Here is a 16,210-nt window from a genome sequence, read left to right as displayed (position 1 = left end):
ATAGAAAGAAAGTCCATTGGTGCACAGCCGGGGATCGAACGACCTCAGGGTAATTCGCACGTTGGAGCCACTAGGCCAACACTGCTCTAAGACTAGGTTGGAATAAAATAAAACTCGTCTCATTTTTTATGTTTATTCTTTCTACGTGTTGCGGCAAACCTCAACCATTTCGCACGTTGAAATTTGTGGCACACTACATGAGGTTTTTCTCCTTCCGGAAACGTGTCGTATTCCATACTGTTGGTAAATATAGATTGATTAAAACACATATACCATATATTTATTTGTAATTACTGGTTCTAATTTAATTAATTATTTATAGCGATAGTGTCATAATTATATATGTCTTAATAGCTTTTAGAACGAAGTGTTAAAATATATACGAGTACAAGTACGCAAGTATATCAATAAGTATCACAAAAATCTTAGGTCAGCCTTGCGATTCTGTAACTCACTTATCGAAACAATAAACTACAAGCTCCCTCCTTATCAGAATGCCAAATCGTAAAATGACTGCTTCACGAATGATTTGAGCGCGACCGCCGTTGCGAAAACCGCTGTGAGAGTTCGAAGAGTGAGTTACAGAATCGCAAGGCTGACATCAATGCGTTAGATAGAAGTGGTTTAAATGCGGAGAAACAATTATTTTGACCTATAATATAATTTTGTACTTCATACACTTACAATATTTGTTGTATTATTCCTTATATTGGTTACCAAGAGACAATCAATTTGAGCGTTACTATAGATTATAGAACGAAGTGTTAAAACAAAAGACGCATAACCTCAATCTAACTGCTTTATATGAACCAAGGGTCATGAGTCACGGAGAGTGCTGTAACTCACGTAATTTCAGTCTGTTCAGGAAGATGTATATCCGGATATAATTTTTCGGGACGGACGGAGCCAATACTTTTCCGTGAAGTTCTTGATTGTCTTGATGCCCTTTAATTACAATTTTATAAACTACTAGCGGACCCGACAGACGTTGTCCTGTCTTAACTATGAATATTGATTTCAAATTGGTATAATGAATTAAAAAATATTTCAGAAACAAAGTGTTTATTATTCTAATGCTTTATGTTATACATTCATTGTTTGTTTTTCTGGCTCGCATATTATTATATTATCAATATAATAACTCCGATCGAAGCATTTAATTTGAACGATATTCATTTTTCTTACATCCTCTGACGATATTTGCAGCACGCATTCTGTCAATGTTGTGTTATGTCAAACGCCATAAGGTTACACCAAAAAGTTCGAATTGTATGGTGGTTAAGTATTCTTGAATTTTCTAATTTTCCGCGCATTTTTTTAATTTTTTTATTTTATAAGAACCTTCTGACAATTACAAACACAACAAAAAAAAATCAGACAAATCGGTCGAGCCGTTTTCATGTGATGTCGTGACAACGGAAAACGGGTTTCATTTTTATATATAGATATAGATTTGATGTAGCTATTTTTATTTATATATTTTTATTTGATTAATAAATCGCGCTCCCACCCTTTTACTGAAGAATCTGTTCTAGCATCATTAACATTTTTTTTTTTTTTTTTTTTTAATGGCTTTTATTTGTGCCAACTGGGCACAAGGTATCATTAACATAACACATCGAGTTTTGGGTGACAGTAACATATTAGATCTTGTCAAAGTCAGTTTACATTTATAATTAACAGTTTGCATTTAACAGCCAGAATTTTTAAACATAGTGCAAGCAAAGATACGAAATTAAATTTATTTTGTATCAGTACAGAAAACTGATTTTTAAATTTAATTTCAATTAAATAATTTCATACCTGTGAGCTATAGAGTTACGGGAAACGCCGGAGCTAGAACTTGCTGCCGAGGCTAAAGTTGATTTTATTTCTCGCAACATTATATCAAACTTTGATCTCGGTAATCCTAAAATACCGATGGAAAGTCGCAACTCTGCGAAATTTTGTTCTGGTTGCGTCAAATATATTTCAAGAAGACGAAGACGGTTGCTTAATCTGAAATCATAAATGGTCATTAAATGTATTGTGCACACATGCTTAACAACCATTCTTGAATGTTCTTTCTGTAAATCGTAAATTTTTAAGTCCAATTACTCTATATATAACTACTCAAAAACAAATTTAATCTGTACCTATTTTACACTTACAATGCCCTGTGAACATAATATTCTGATTGCGCACCTTTTGCAAACAATGCGCGCGCAGCTGTCCATCATAATGCCAAGTGTCAACTGTCAATGTTGCCGCGCAAACGTTATCAATGGCGAGATCGTTTTAAACGTGTTTATGTATTTGATTAGATACGAAATACGTCACAAAATATAAATGTCCGTGCATTGTTGGACACAAAGGATAACAATGAATAATTAATAAAGCGCCAATTTTATAAATTCCTGTATGCAAATTCATTTCCACTTTCAATCAGAACGATGATTCGATTAAATTCCACCGACACGAACGAAACACGACGCCATTTAAGTAATTAGGACTTATTAAAATCAGGATATTCAGTATTCATTTATTAAAGATATTTTATGCCTACTAAAAATTTCAATTGCAACTTGTTTGACGAATTCTTGAGTGTAACTTATAGTTTGACGTAACGTATAGTTTAATAATAATTACGAACTTTTAACATTAATTTTCAGCGTGACGTTTGAATAAAAAGCTAATGTAAAATACTTATGCTAGACTGACTGCTGTATTAACTTTTTATTTACATTTTTACTCACTATATAAACTCCGACGTGACTTCATTGATCTAGTTATTTTAAATAAGTTTTTTTAACTTTAATACTCATACGAGGTTTTCCTTGAAGTTTTAATTATTATTATATTTTTTTTGTTATTATTGTTTTTATTTCGTGGTTGCTTGTTTATTTTTTCCCTATCTAGCTTGCTTATAATATGTTCTAATACATATAATTGATGTCTATGTGTATTTCTTTTTGGGTATTTTGCTTTACATAAATAATGAATATGTTTCTTTATTCTTTCTTTCTTAAATTTGGAACATGGTATAATGGTTGCATTTACAAACATTGTGTAAAACAAAAAACTTGGCGATTATAAAGAGTAGCGGAGAGGTTATTGCCAGTTCTCTTCTGAGAACTGGCAGTTAATGTAAAATTAGAAGCATTTAGCACTTAATATATTTTTCTTTTTGACGTTAATAAGTATACATTGTCCTACCTAAATGAATAAATTATTGATTTGATTTGATGTTCATTAATTTTGAAATAATACAGGCGCAACAACAAGGACCTTGCGAATCTTAACGACGAAGAATACGTCTGGGGATGTGCAACAAACCAGTCATCTACTGAACTTTCTATATATAGTCTAGTCGACAAGTTGAAAATGGAACAAAATAGAGATACTACTCTTAAAATTATGTGCGATAGCTCATTGGATCCGGAATGACGTCTAGAAAAATGTGCTAAAAGCGTGTATTAGCACATAAAAAATTGCAAAAGTTATAGACCATTAAAGATGAAAAAATAATGGCATTTAGTTTTTTGCCAATATTTAATAAACTATTAATATTTAAGAAATTTCAAATAAAGATTCTGAAAGAGGAGGAAATTTCTAATAAAAAACTCCTGACTCCCAGAACTCTATCTCCATTATTTATAATGTTAATTTAACGCTGAAAATAGGTCTGCGGTTGACATTTTTAGGATTCGCGCGTGGCGTCAAAAGCGACTACGGCACATTAATTAATTTATTTAAGGTATTGAATATTTTTTTTTTAAATTTGAAAAAATTATGGTGTGTTCTGAACACTATAATTAATTTATTCCCGTTGAAAATTTTACTTAAAGTTAATTTTTCAACAAGTTAAATAATTGTTAACTAACGAAATTTTCTCGAACGACCGTCTTAATTGTAAGTGAAAAAAAATGTTTAAATAATGGTCGTAAAAATATTTCGCTTCGTAGAGCCTTTCTTACATACATACTTAACAAGATCGTGCCATAAAAGTTAAAAAAATATTTATACTTTGTTTATAACAATTTTTTTACTTAAACAAAAACTTAAAAATCCATGTAATGATGTTAAAAAAATTTTTTTTTTTCTAAATCATCATATAATCGTTTTTTTATTAATACAAGATACTTATTGATTTGCAAAAAAAAAATTCCCGCCATTTGTTGATAAATTTTTTTTAAACAAATTGATTAAATCAATATTTAAAAAAAAAAATTTAACAAAGTATAGAAAATTTTTTTTTGTAAATTTTTTGATTATCATGAATATTACTTTTATTTAAAATTAAAAAATTTTTTTATATACTTTGTTATATATGGTTGTTTTTGTTAATTTTAGAAATTTTAGAAAAAAAATTAACAAAAGTTGAATATTTGTTTATAACAAATTGGTAAGTTAATAAACAATAGAATTGTTGATTAAAAAAAAAATTTTTTCTGTTACTTTATAGAAGACTGTCTATTATGATTTTTAGGAAAAAAAAATTTCTTAACTAATTATTTAAACCATAGAAAATTAAAAAAAAAACGATTATAAACAATTAAAAATTAAAAATTAAGGAAAAATTTTTTTTTTAAAAATCATACAATTTTTTATGTAATAAAGTTGTGTTAAATTTTATTTAAAAAATATTGATTTAATCAATTTGTTTAAAAAAAATTTATCAACAAATGGCGGGAATTTTTTTTTTGCAAATCAATAAATATCTTGTATTAATAAAAAAACGATTATATGATGATTTAGAAAAAAAAAATTTTTTTTAACATCATTACATGGATTTTTAAGTTTTTGTTTAAGTAAAAAAATTGTTATAAACAAAGTATAAATATTTTTTTAACTTTTATGACACGATCTTGTTAAGTATGTATGTAAGAAAGGCTCTACGAAGCGAAATATTTTTACGACCATTATTTAAACATTTTTTTTCACTTACAATTAAGACGGTCGTTCGAGAAAATTTCGTTAGTTAACAATTATTTAACTTGTTGAAAAATTAACTTTAAGTAAAATTTTCAACGGGAATAAATTAATTATAGTGTTCAGAACACACCATAATTTTTTCAAATTTAAAAAAAAATATTCAATACTTTAAATAAATTAATTAATGTGCCGTAGTCGCTTTTGACGCCACGCGCGAATCCAAAAAATGTCAACCGCAGACCTATTTTCAGCGTTAAATTAACATTATAAATAATGGAGATAGAGTTCTGGGAGTCAGGAGTTTTTTATTAGAAATTTCCTCCTCTTTCAGAATCTTTATTTGAAATTTCTTAAATATTAATAGTTTATTAAATATTGGCAAAAAACTAAATGCTATTATTTTTTCATCTTTAATGGTCTATAACTTTTGCAATTTTTTATGTGCTACTACACGCTTTTAGCACATTTTTCTAGACGTCATTCCGGATCCAATGAGCTATCGCACATAATTTTAAGAGTAGTATCTCTATTTTGTTCCATTTTCAACTTGTCGACTAGACTAATAAACGATTTTTTTTAAATATCATTTAATTCAATAGTTCTACTTCGCGTCTCGGTCGCGCTCAAATCGTAACGTGAAATTGCTTAACAGAATACCATGAGATTCCAAAAATGACGTGAGTGACGAAGGGAGCGTTGTTAGTGCGAGGTGAACTCACGGATTAACAGAATCGCACGGCAGCAGGAACGCTTAGGGCTGTAAACTTAAGATACAATATTTATTTCAATAAACATACTATGGAACATAGAGCAAGAAAAGTAAAAAAAAAACTTTGAACTTTGTTTGTGCCTACTGCCCGAATAATTGTTAAACGGGACTTCCAAGCCTTAACTTACCCAGGATATTTCATAGTTCCAATTCCAAATTGCCGGAAATCGATATAACGTGGACAAAACACCTCGTTCTGTAATGGCGACCGTGTCGTCAATTTTTGACCTTGATTCACACAATGACCAAGTAAAACGCATCGTTCTCTCTCATTAATGTGTTTGTAATAATTAATATTAAGTTTATGTTCCGTTGAATTAAATATTTCCGACTTGAATAGGCGATGTATCTCCACCTCTGTAAAAATTAATTAATTATAAATGCAGGAATGTAGTAATTAATAATTGAATGAAAGACATGTTAATCGAATTATTAATAAAATATACTAATGGAACTATTCTTTTCGGTTTTGTATCAAAACAACACGAATCTTTATTGTCATATTCGGAACTTATATAGGTACGTTCAAAGAAAAAAATCAGTGGCGCTACGACATTTTTACGGCTGAGCCTTCTGTATCTGTTTTATGAAGATGATCAGCCTCCTGTGCCTGACGCACGTCGGGTTTTTGGGTCTAAGGCAAGCCGGTTTCCACACGATGTTTTCCTTCACCGTTCGAGCGAATGTTAAATGCACATAGAAATTAAGTTCATTGGTGCACAGCCGGGTATCGAATCTAAGACTTCAGGGATAAGTCGCACGCTGAAGCTACTAGGCTTTTATTTGATGTTGGCAGCGGTTTCACCTGCCTTGATTCTCCAGCCTTGATTTTGATATCAGTCGTAGCGTGAATTCAGTGTAGCGTACACAAGCCACTGCTTATGATTTGGACTGTACAACATACAAATAACTTTTCATTTTAAGTCCAGTTGCCCAGTCGCATTTGAACTGAGTATTTTTGTTCCAAACTTTAGTTTTATTATAATTGTTTAGTAAAAAATATAATAAATCAGTGGCGCTACAACCTTTTTAAGGTTGTAGCCTCACATATCTGTATCTGTTTCATGATCATTTGTCAATCTAATAGGCAAGTAGGGGATCAGCCTTCTGTGCCTGACACACACCGTCGACTTTTGGGTCTACCTATGGCAAGCGTGTTTCCTCGCGATGTTTTCTTTCACCGTTCGAGCGAATGTTTAATGCGCACATAGAAAGTCTTTGGTGCACAGCTGGGGATCGAACCTACGACTTCAGGGATGAGAGTCGCACGCTGAAGCTACTAGGCCAGCATTGCTTTATTTGTATAGTACCAATCTTAATACCAATTTGATTGTAGCAAACCCTCCCGAGGGCGATCCAGACTATTTGTATAGAAAACCTTACAAGTGTCTCAAATAAGACTGCATCCTTTTTTGACAGTGAACCTGTTTTAGCCACGCCCATGTGGTGGTACTTCGCTAGGCTTCCTTCACCTTAAAACATAATTCAGTTTCCTAGATCGAAGATAATACAAATAGATTAGGGGCAAATAATAATAACTTCGAAAAATACAATACAATATCGCTTGCCCCGGCAATAGAATATCGTTTCACCAAGTACATAATATTTCCGCGAAAGAGTTATTACCAAATTATTACGTTCTAGACACTCGTCAAACGTCGTAATTGTTTAAATAGTGAAACAATCGTAATCGCTTTTGCAGCCCTGCGATTCTGAAACTCACTTTTCGAACTCACACAGCGGTTTTCGCATCGGCGGTCGCTCTCAAATCAGTCGTGAAACAGTCATTTTATGATTTAGCATTCTGAATAGGTGGGAGCTTGTAGTTTATTGTTTATCAGCGACCGCGCTGTGAAAACCGCTGTGTGAGTTCGAAAAGTGAGTTACAGAATCGCAAGGCTGCTCTAGATATAGAATTATGTATGAGGTAACCTTTAATAAATAAATGCTGATTTTCGATATAATATAACAAAAGACAATCGTAACGAAAATAAGAAGCAATATATGAGCAAGCGAAAATGGTAACCTCTAGACAAGCTCATGGCTCAATTGCTAAATATCGTAAGAGCGTACCTAAAATAATGATGCAATATTCCTTTGCGACTAAAAGCCGTAAATCTTCTAAGTCTTTCCGGTATTTCATTTCGATTTTATCGCTGTTCTCAGTCCGAATTTTCGTTTCTAATTCCAACGTACGATGACTCATTTCATCTGAAATCTGGTTCGAAGTTATTCTATAAATGTGTAGTGCCACATACTTTTCGCCGGCGGGTAAAATTTGTACTACGGTGGCCATTTTGAAATGTCAAACTGACATTGTCAGTTAGCTCTCAAATACAACGTGTTTAGGGGCCTCATAGCCTAGCGGTCTTATTAAGTGGCAGCTAGGTGAGGGGTACCGGGTTCGATTCCCGGTTCGAGGGCAAGTTTTAATTTAATTTAAATTTGTTCTCGGCCTTTGGGAGGGTTGTGCGGTACCGGGCGAGTGCCTAAACCGTACATGGAGGACACGGTTGAATTGCTAAAGACAAGTACGAATTATAAAAAATCCTATACTTTACGCTGGCTAATGCACAGAGCCGTAAAAAAAAAATACAACGTGCTCTCAATAAATTTTACTTTCAACTAACATCTAATAAAAATCCAACTAAAATGTATTTATTTTTATTCTTTGCATTATTAATTACAATGGCAAAGTTTTAATTATCGAACGGTTCTGATAGGTATATTAAAAGATATTATATTAATAGTACAGGTAACAAAACCATATAAGTTGTTACTAAGTTTGTGTCACATTTATTGAAACCTAAAACTGTATTTACTAGATGTTTTATTAAGACATTTCAATTATTAAGTTAGCATGACTTAAAATTAGTCCCTTATAATGGTTAATTTTTATTTACTGGCAATAATAATATCCATGACAGCGACGCTCTTACCGGCCAAGAAAAGTATGTGGCACTGTATAAATCTAAAAATATATTTATTATAGATATTAAAAAGTAACACAGTTTAAAAATTAAGTCTGAACAGATCAGACACCCATAAAAATTCTATTTGACAGATATGAGAACTCGTGCTGAGACTTGAATTCACCTAACTGGCAACATTAAATTTAACACAATTTTTTATAAATTTTTTGATGTTATACTTCTTTAGGCGCGTAAAATTGATGAGAGTGAAATTTTACGATGCGCGCGCACCGTGACACAAAATTAATAGAATGAAGTTAGTGGCGATGTTGGCACGCACGCCGCCTCTGTTCACTGTGTATTTGTATTTATAATATTTATCCACATGCTTTGAGTTTCTACATTTAAAGCACGTGCTTTCATTTTGTTTTCATTATAAAAGTGCGAATTTTATATGTGGGTCTGAATTATAATCAGAAGTGATTTAAATTGAATATTTAAATCAATACTTATTAATATAAAAAATATAATATTAATAAATATTTAATTATTTAATTTTTCAAATGTAAACTGAACTTTATTGACTGTAATGACTCCTTTTCCAGTCTTTGATTATTTAATTGTAATTAATTATTTGCATGCAATCAAAAATCATTTTTAATAATGCCAAAGAAGTATAACTTCTTACGCGCGTACATAAGTACACGCATCATTTTTTTCATACAGGTAAGTTTGGTTTCTGAATCTACTACCAATAGCCTTAAATTTGCTTGCGAGATAGATAAGTGCCTAATTTAGTTAGAATCCGACTTACCTGTAAATAGTACTGGGTGTATAAGGTCAATGCCCTCAAGAATCGTTCCGTTGTGCAATGATGCAGTATTTTAATCAGGGATGAAGACATTACTGCTAGTGGTGCAGTGAATAGTACAACGTCTTTCACATCCTTAAATTAATTGATAATATCGTCAAATAACTATACTATGGTATAAATTATAATAATACTTTTATTTCACTACCGGGTGAAAGTAGCTACAAATTTTTTATTGAATATATGAATAGTGCTGGCCTAGTGGATTCAGCGTGCGACTCTCATCCTTTTAGTCGTATCCGTGCAGCAATGGAGTTTCTGTCAATTTAACATTCGCTCGAACGGTGAAGGAAAACATCGTGAGGAAACACGCTTGCAGGCACAGGAGTATCACATTGCGTATTAGATAGACAAATGATCATGAAACAGAATTCTAGGCCCAGACCTAAAAAAAGGTTTTAACGTCACTAAAGCGGTTCGTTTGGTTTTTGAATAATAATAACTTCTAATCTCAACGTAAACAATGTAAGTTTTTTTTTATAGAACAGGGGGCAAACGTGCAGAAGGCTCACCTGATGTTAAGTGATACCGCCTCCCATGAACACTCAATGCCAGAGGGCTCGCGAGTGCGTTGCCGGCCTTTTAAGAATTGGTACGCTCTTTTCTTGAAGGACCCTAAGTCGAATTGGTTCGGAAATACTTCAGTGGGCAGCTGGTTCCTGGAACGGCGGACGTCGAGGTGATACGGGTGGAATTTCGTATTCTGCCTCGACGTCCGATGTTGAAACTCAGCTGCAGGTATTAATCCGAACAAAAGTATTTGCTCAGAATATAAAGACATTACAATTTCGTATAAAGGACTGACAATTATGTCAAAAATGCATTGATTGGCCTAAATTTGTTAGTATTATAGTGCTGTCAGTCACAAACGGCAAATGTCAGTTTTGACTTTGACACGCAACAGAACAGCATAAAGCATACCAATTAATGACTTACTTGACTTTATGTCTTTTGAATTGGCGGACGTGCACAGTGTGCTGAATAAAATCGAAAGATTAATATAGAGCTATCCGAAAAATAAATTGTTGGCATTAACTATTTTGTATTTCTAGATTTCTAGATAACACACACCTGAAGCGTAACGAAATCGATTTCTTCTGTTTTTCTTTGTAGATATTTTCGGAATTTTTGCTGAAAAAATATATCATTAGCTTATTTCATTCTTATTCACAAAAGCATTGTATATACGACAAATTATTGTGCATCCCGTTGTAATAATTGTACTCCTGGGTTCGGGGTTAGACAAAGTGCTGCCTGTCCTTGAAGCAATACAGCTGAAGAGACGGTGTTACATGTGATCGACTGTCCAATGTATGGATATGACAGGTATAACACTGAATAAGCTATAGGAATAATAGTATCAGAGACATAAACAGACATAGAAATAATGTTCAACCTATTGGGTTGAGAGGCATATTTCTGGAGTTTTCTGTAAATGTTATACAAAAAGTTGTTAAAAAAAATAGGTTATGCTTAATCATATGGTCTACCCATAACATTTACTTACGAAGTACATATACGTATGTTTATTACAAAGGATGACAACATAGTCGGGGAATTAGCTAGAAAATGTATTTAAAAAAAACATGTCGCACTCGGGCACTGCCGCGGTAAAGCTATTGCGTAGCATTTTTTATCAACTTATGCAGTTATAATTATTTATTTATTTTTTATTTATGCAGTATTTGTTTTTCTTTGATATTATTTCAATCTACCACTCTACCAGACTCAGACTAAAACGCTATAGTCTGTCCCACTCTAATGCGTATTTGCCGCACCTATATTACGTCATCGTGTGTTAGGTTTTTCGTTACGGAATTTCTTGATTCGGTCGCCGCGCTCAAAGCCCGCGATAAAATCTATGCAATAGCTTAAAATTCTAATCCTTTATTTCTAATATACTTGCGGTGGTTACGTCAAAGACTATTTTTATCTATTCTGGGCTAAAGACGTGTTCTGTTTTGACTTAAACCATACAAAACCTGTTCCAATAAATCGATGTCATCTTTGAATTCCACATTGGCTACAGAAGTCGGTAACAGTTCTAAGCTTTCTTCTACCAACCTCAAATCGCTGTAAAAAAACCATTGATTAATTTAGATATCAAATTCATTTTATATATTTTAACAATTCCCTGTTTAGTAATTCTAAACAAACAAATGAGCAATACATTGTGAAGAGTTTGTTAACTATTTCTCGATAAACTAATTATGTTTTCGTCCTGTTCTATTTGACGCCCGGTCGACTAGTTACCTATAAAAAAGAAATTAAAAAAAAAAACAACAGATCAAGGGCTGCAGCGCAATTAGGTTTTTTTTTTTAGATTTAGTGGGTTGTACCAGCCCAATATATCTAATGCATATTTGATTGTTGTCGAATGTAAACAAAATAATATTTAAATAATACGTTAAATTGTAAGTAATGTGTAATTGTGCGTTGAGGTTCACAATCTTTCGACAGTTCACAATCTCGCGAGATAGATTACAATCTAACGGTATTTACAATTTTTCGGTGACATATATAATACCACATGTTGTTTCCATTCATGAAACAAGTGACTATTACTCATAAAAATAAAAGTGCTTTAGTGCGTAGCCATAATTCAAACGTAGGACCTCGCAGTTAACAATTGTTTAGCCAGAAGGCCAACAGACTCTATAAACTGACCTAATAAATTCTAATTCCTCTGCCTCTTCATTCCACACCCAATGTCCACTTTCGTATAGACTCTTGGAAACCTCATCTTCATCATCCATTGTGTAAATATATAAAAAACGTAAAATATAAAACTTTTGTAAAAAATATGTAAAATAAAAAGAGGTAAATTTTTTAACAACCTACATATTAATGTCAGTGTTGATTTTTGAAGTAAAATGTCAAACTATAGAGTAAAATAAATTAGGATAAAATGGCAACATTTTTCTTTAATTCGATTATAGCGGTTTCGATATTCGATTAACATTCTAAGAATGTAATTACGTAGTCAAAACAAACTAATGAAGTTATCTTCGGTTTAAAATTAACTGTCATAAACGCAAATAAATTACCTACATTATTTACTTTACCTATAATTCAGTCTCTGTGTCCATGTCAAACACAAATTGTATTTTGACATATGGATTCATGGTTCGGGCTTTTTTAGATTTTGAATCCCTTACTCTACGAACCTAGGCAAAATTTTCGTGGAGAAAATGGTTGGGCCTGTTTTAAAATCCTCAAATTGGACATATCCATGGACCATGAAACAATATTAAAACCGCAAATAATTGTATCACAGCCTTTACGCGCGAAAATAAAATCATATAAATATTTTACATATATTATACGCCAGCGTTTGTCAAACTCATCACAGAAATAACTAACGATAACGTATTACATAAAAATTTATTTATAATATGAATCTAAATGGCATCTATAATAAAATTATTAATAATCACAGACCATATCGCCCTTTGAAAGCGGTCAGTGGTCCGTGAGCTCCGTTCATCCGAAGATGAGTTCATAACGAGTTCATTCGCCGATCTAGAAACTCGGGCAAGGGCACGTACAAAACAGTTTTTATCGGATTAAATCGCGTTACATACAACGTTTTGCTATTAGATATATATTATATATACTTTGTATTCAGTTACTGAACCTAAACCTATTTTTACCAGGAAAACAAACTAACTAACAACTATTAAATTACTAATAATGACATTCATTCGATCAAAACCATGCATTGTTAGGCAAACGACAAATTATTCCTCCGGTATTTGTTTTATTCGTCAATTGAAGCTAATTTGACTGTTGAAAATCAAAAATTTCGTTATCTGCCCTGCGATTCTGTAACTCACTTTTCGAAGTTTGAGTTACAGAATCGCAGGGCTGAAGATTGAAATCCACTTGGATCATTGGGTTCGTTTCTCTGTAAATTTCAGAATATTTTGGCATGTACATATTTTCGTTCCGTGTTTTGACATAGACAAATCTTTCAATATATTTGACAACTTGTCTATGTCATCAGAGCATGCCTTGAAAATAGATTAATTTTTATGGCAATAGTTTTAACTTCATGCCGGTTTGATTTTTTTTATATAAACGCAATTAACAAGAAGAAAACAGAAGTAAATAGCGCCAATATTATACCTACCCGAAATTTAAAAAATACGGAAACGGAAGTAAATCTGTTACTCCAAACAGCGTAGATTTGACAACGTCAGATTGATACGTTTGCCGTCAGATTGACTTGCTTTTAAACATATCATGTAGCGCCAATATTATACCCAAAATTCACAAGCATATATAACTATGACATTTAGGCTTCAAACATTTTTGACGAACGAGTTATCGAGGGAACTATTCAGTGAGTCGTGCTTAGTGACCGCTCGACCATGTCTACATAACTTCAAACCAAAGCACCGATAAATTTGCAAACAGGTCACTTGTTAATTGACTGGACTTTTTGCTATAAAAAGTAAACACTGCTACGTTTTTTTTTAAAAATAAAAACATGTCAAATAGGTTATGACAAAATTCATCTATGGATAGGTGTCCATGTGTTGTGGGATTTATGAATTATATTTATTTACTAGTGGACCCGACAGACGGTGTCCTGCATGATATTTCAAGCAATTAGTAAAGCAAAGTATGAAAGTACCGACTGCAGCGCCATCTGGCGGGCTGATTTGTGTATCTAAACCATTCCCAGATCCCCTTGAACACACACAAAAAATTTCATCAAAATCGGTCCAGTCGTTTGAGAGAAGTTCAGTGACATACACACTCACAGAAGAATTATATATATAAAAAGATTTACACTTCGTTGCAAGAATTACAGTCCAAATATAGTATCAAAGTACAAAATAATCAAATAGGTAACCACAGTGACACTTTTTTTTAAAATAAGTTGAGCGCAAAAAGTGCAACTACATAATATGTACAACACATAAATAATGGGACAAAAGAAAGCATACAAAACGCTCAATGTATTTTACGTTAGCATTTAATATTTTTTGAAATATCGTAGCAACAGTGTAATGTTTCGTTTAAATGTTAGTAGGTAAGTTATAAAATCAAGGATAAATCTAGAGATCGTAAACATTTACGAGTACGAAGTCTAATCAAACTTGCAAGTCCGAGGATTTGCGAAGACATTATGTCACCCAGCTTACTGAGAGAGTTAATGACGAGACGTCAGTATAATAGACACTATTTACAGAAGAAGCAGTGTCAGTATGACGAATAACAAATTATGCGACATTTCATTCATAAAGTTTATTTTTATCTTTGCCTAACTATAATGACGCAACAGTGTTATTTATTTTAAACTTTTTTACACGCTTTATATTAGCTTCACCTGTATGTATGTATGTATGTATGTAACCGACTCCTTCGGACTCGATTTTGACCCACTTTAAACGGACAGATTTAATTCAAACTTTGTACACTTATAAAGAATCAGCGACAATATAATAATTTCATAGGTTTATCTTGAAAAAACTATGAATTTTTTTTTAAGTCCACAAAGCAATACGATTAAATTGAGACAACACGTATTGCTGCTAGGACTAAAAAGTGGAACATAAATATAGTTTAAAAAAACTATAAAACACGCTTTTAAAGCACATCAAACTAAAAAGTGAAAAATAATTCCTAATTTAGGCTGAAAATGGTAATGAACAAAAAATACATTTTACAAAAAATATATATATGTATATAAAAACAACATTCGAATACTAATAGAATTTATGTTACACTTAATGTAAGAGAATAATAATAAATATTTATTTATTTAATTTTTCAAATGTAAACTGAACTTTATTGACCAGAATAACTCCTTTTCCAGTAATTGATTATTTTATTGTAATTAATTATTTGCATGCAATCAAAAACTACGCGCGTACATAAGTACACGCACCCTTTTTTTCTACTTGTGAATATCGATAGATGTACAATAACAACCTCAGGGGCTGATGCTTGCACTTATCCTATTCCTCACGAATAAAAGAGAAAAGTAATTTCCATTCAACTCTTTCCACCATCCACCAAAGTGCTTTAAAAAGTTTATAAATTATAAAGTGTCTATACACACTATTGTGTGCCAGACTTCAGCATGCGACTCTCATCCCTAAAGTCATAGGTTTGAGCCCCGGGTACACTAATAGAATTGCTTTCTATGTGCTCATTTAACATTCGCTCGAACGGTGAAGGAAAATATCGTGAGGAAACCGGATTGCCTTAGACCCAAAAAGTCGACGTGTGTCAGGCACAGAAGGCTGATACACCTACTTGTTTATTAGATTGACAAATGATTATGAAACATACAAAAATCTGAGGCCCAGACCTAAAAAGTTTGTAACAATGTGTGTATTAATCTTAGTTTTAAATATTGTTTCTCAGTAAGTGAATTACCTATGTATGCAATTCTTATGAGAAATAAAGTTATTCCTAAACCTAAATTATTTATATAAATAATAATGTGAAATGCTTTCTCGCATCTAAATGTTTAATCTGTAATAATTCATCAAAGTATAACAATATTTAATCTTTATTCAAACATGGACGTAATGGAATCCATTTCGAAACTCATTTTCCCGCTAAGATTTCGCTTGCAGTCTATAGAATTAAGCTCAATGATATTTTCTTGGCTTTCAAATGGAAAGATGTCAATTGGAGGCGTATTTTATGCTGAGTCAGCGCCCGATTGAAATCATTTCCATGTCACCTCAATGCGATTCAATCTAGCGCCTTATAAAGTTAAGG

The 16,210-nt window shown here is 32.3% G+C and overlaps 1 protein-coding gene across 1 annotated transcript; it reads right to left on the bottom strand.

Moving 5' to 3' along the window:
* Window positions 1-119: 119 nt before the first annotated feature.
* On the bottom strand, window positions 120-12,313 carry LOC125061507. The gene is made up of 10 exons (XM_047666984.1): window positions 12,134-12,313; window positions 11,449-11,539; window positions 10,538-10,597; window positions 9,410-9,541; window positions 7,757-7,901; window positions 7,006-7,155; window positions 5,812-6,040; window positions 1,804-1,998; window positions 847-945; window positions 120-237 (listed from the first exon to the last, which is right to left on the bottom strand). The coding sequence occupies exons 1-10, from the start codon at window positions 12,220-12,222 to the stop codon at window positions 120-122; spliced, it is 1,308 nt and encodes a 435-aa protein (XP_047522940.1). The 5' UTR covers window positions 12,223-12,313.
* Between the last annotated feature and the right edge of the window lie 3,897 nt (window positions 12,314-16,210).

This window comes from Pieris napi, chromosome 23, assembly GCF_905475465.1.
Source record: "Pieris napi chromosome 23, ilPieNapi1.2, whole genome shotgun sequence".
In the NCBI taxonomy this organism is placed as follows: domain Eukaryota; kingdom Metazoa; phylum Arthropoda; class Insecta; order Lepidoptera; family Pieridae; genus Pieris; species Pieris napi.
The sequence above is the reverse complement of the archived record's forward strand: the minus strand, read 5'-3'. Positions and strand labels throughout refer to the sequence as shown.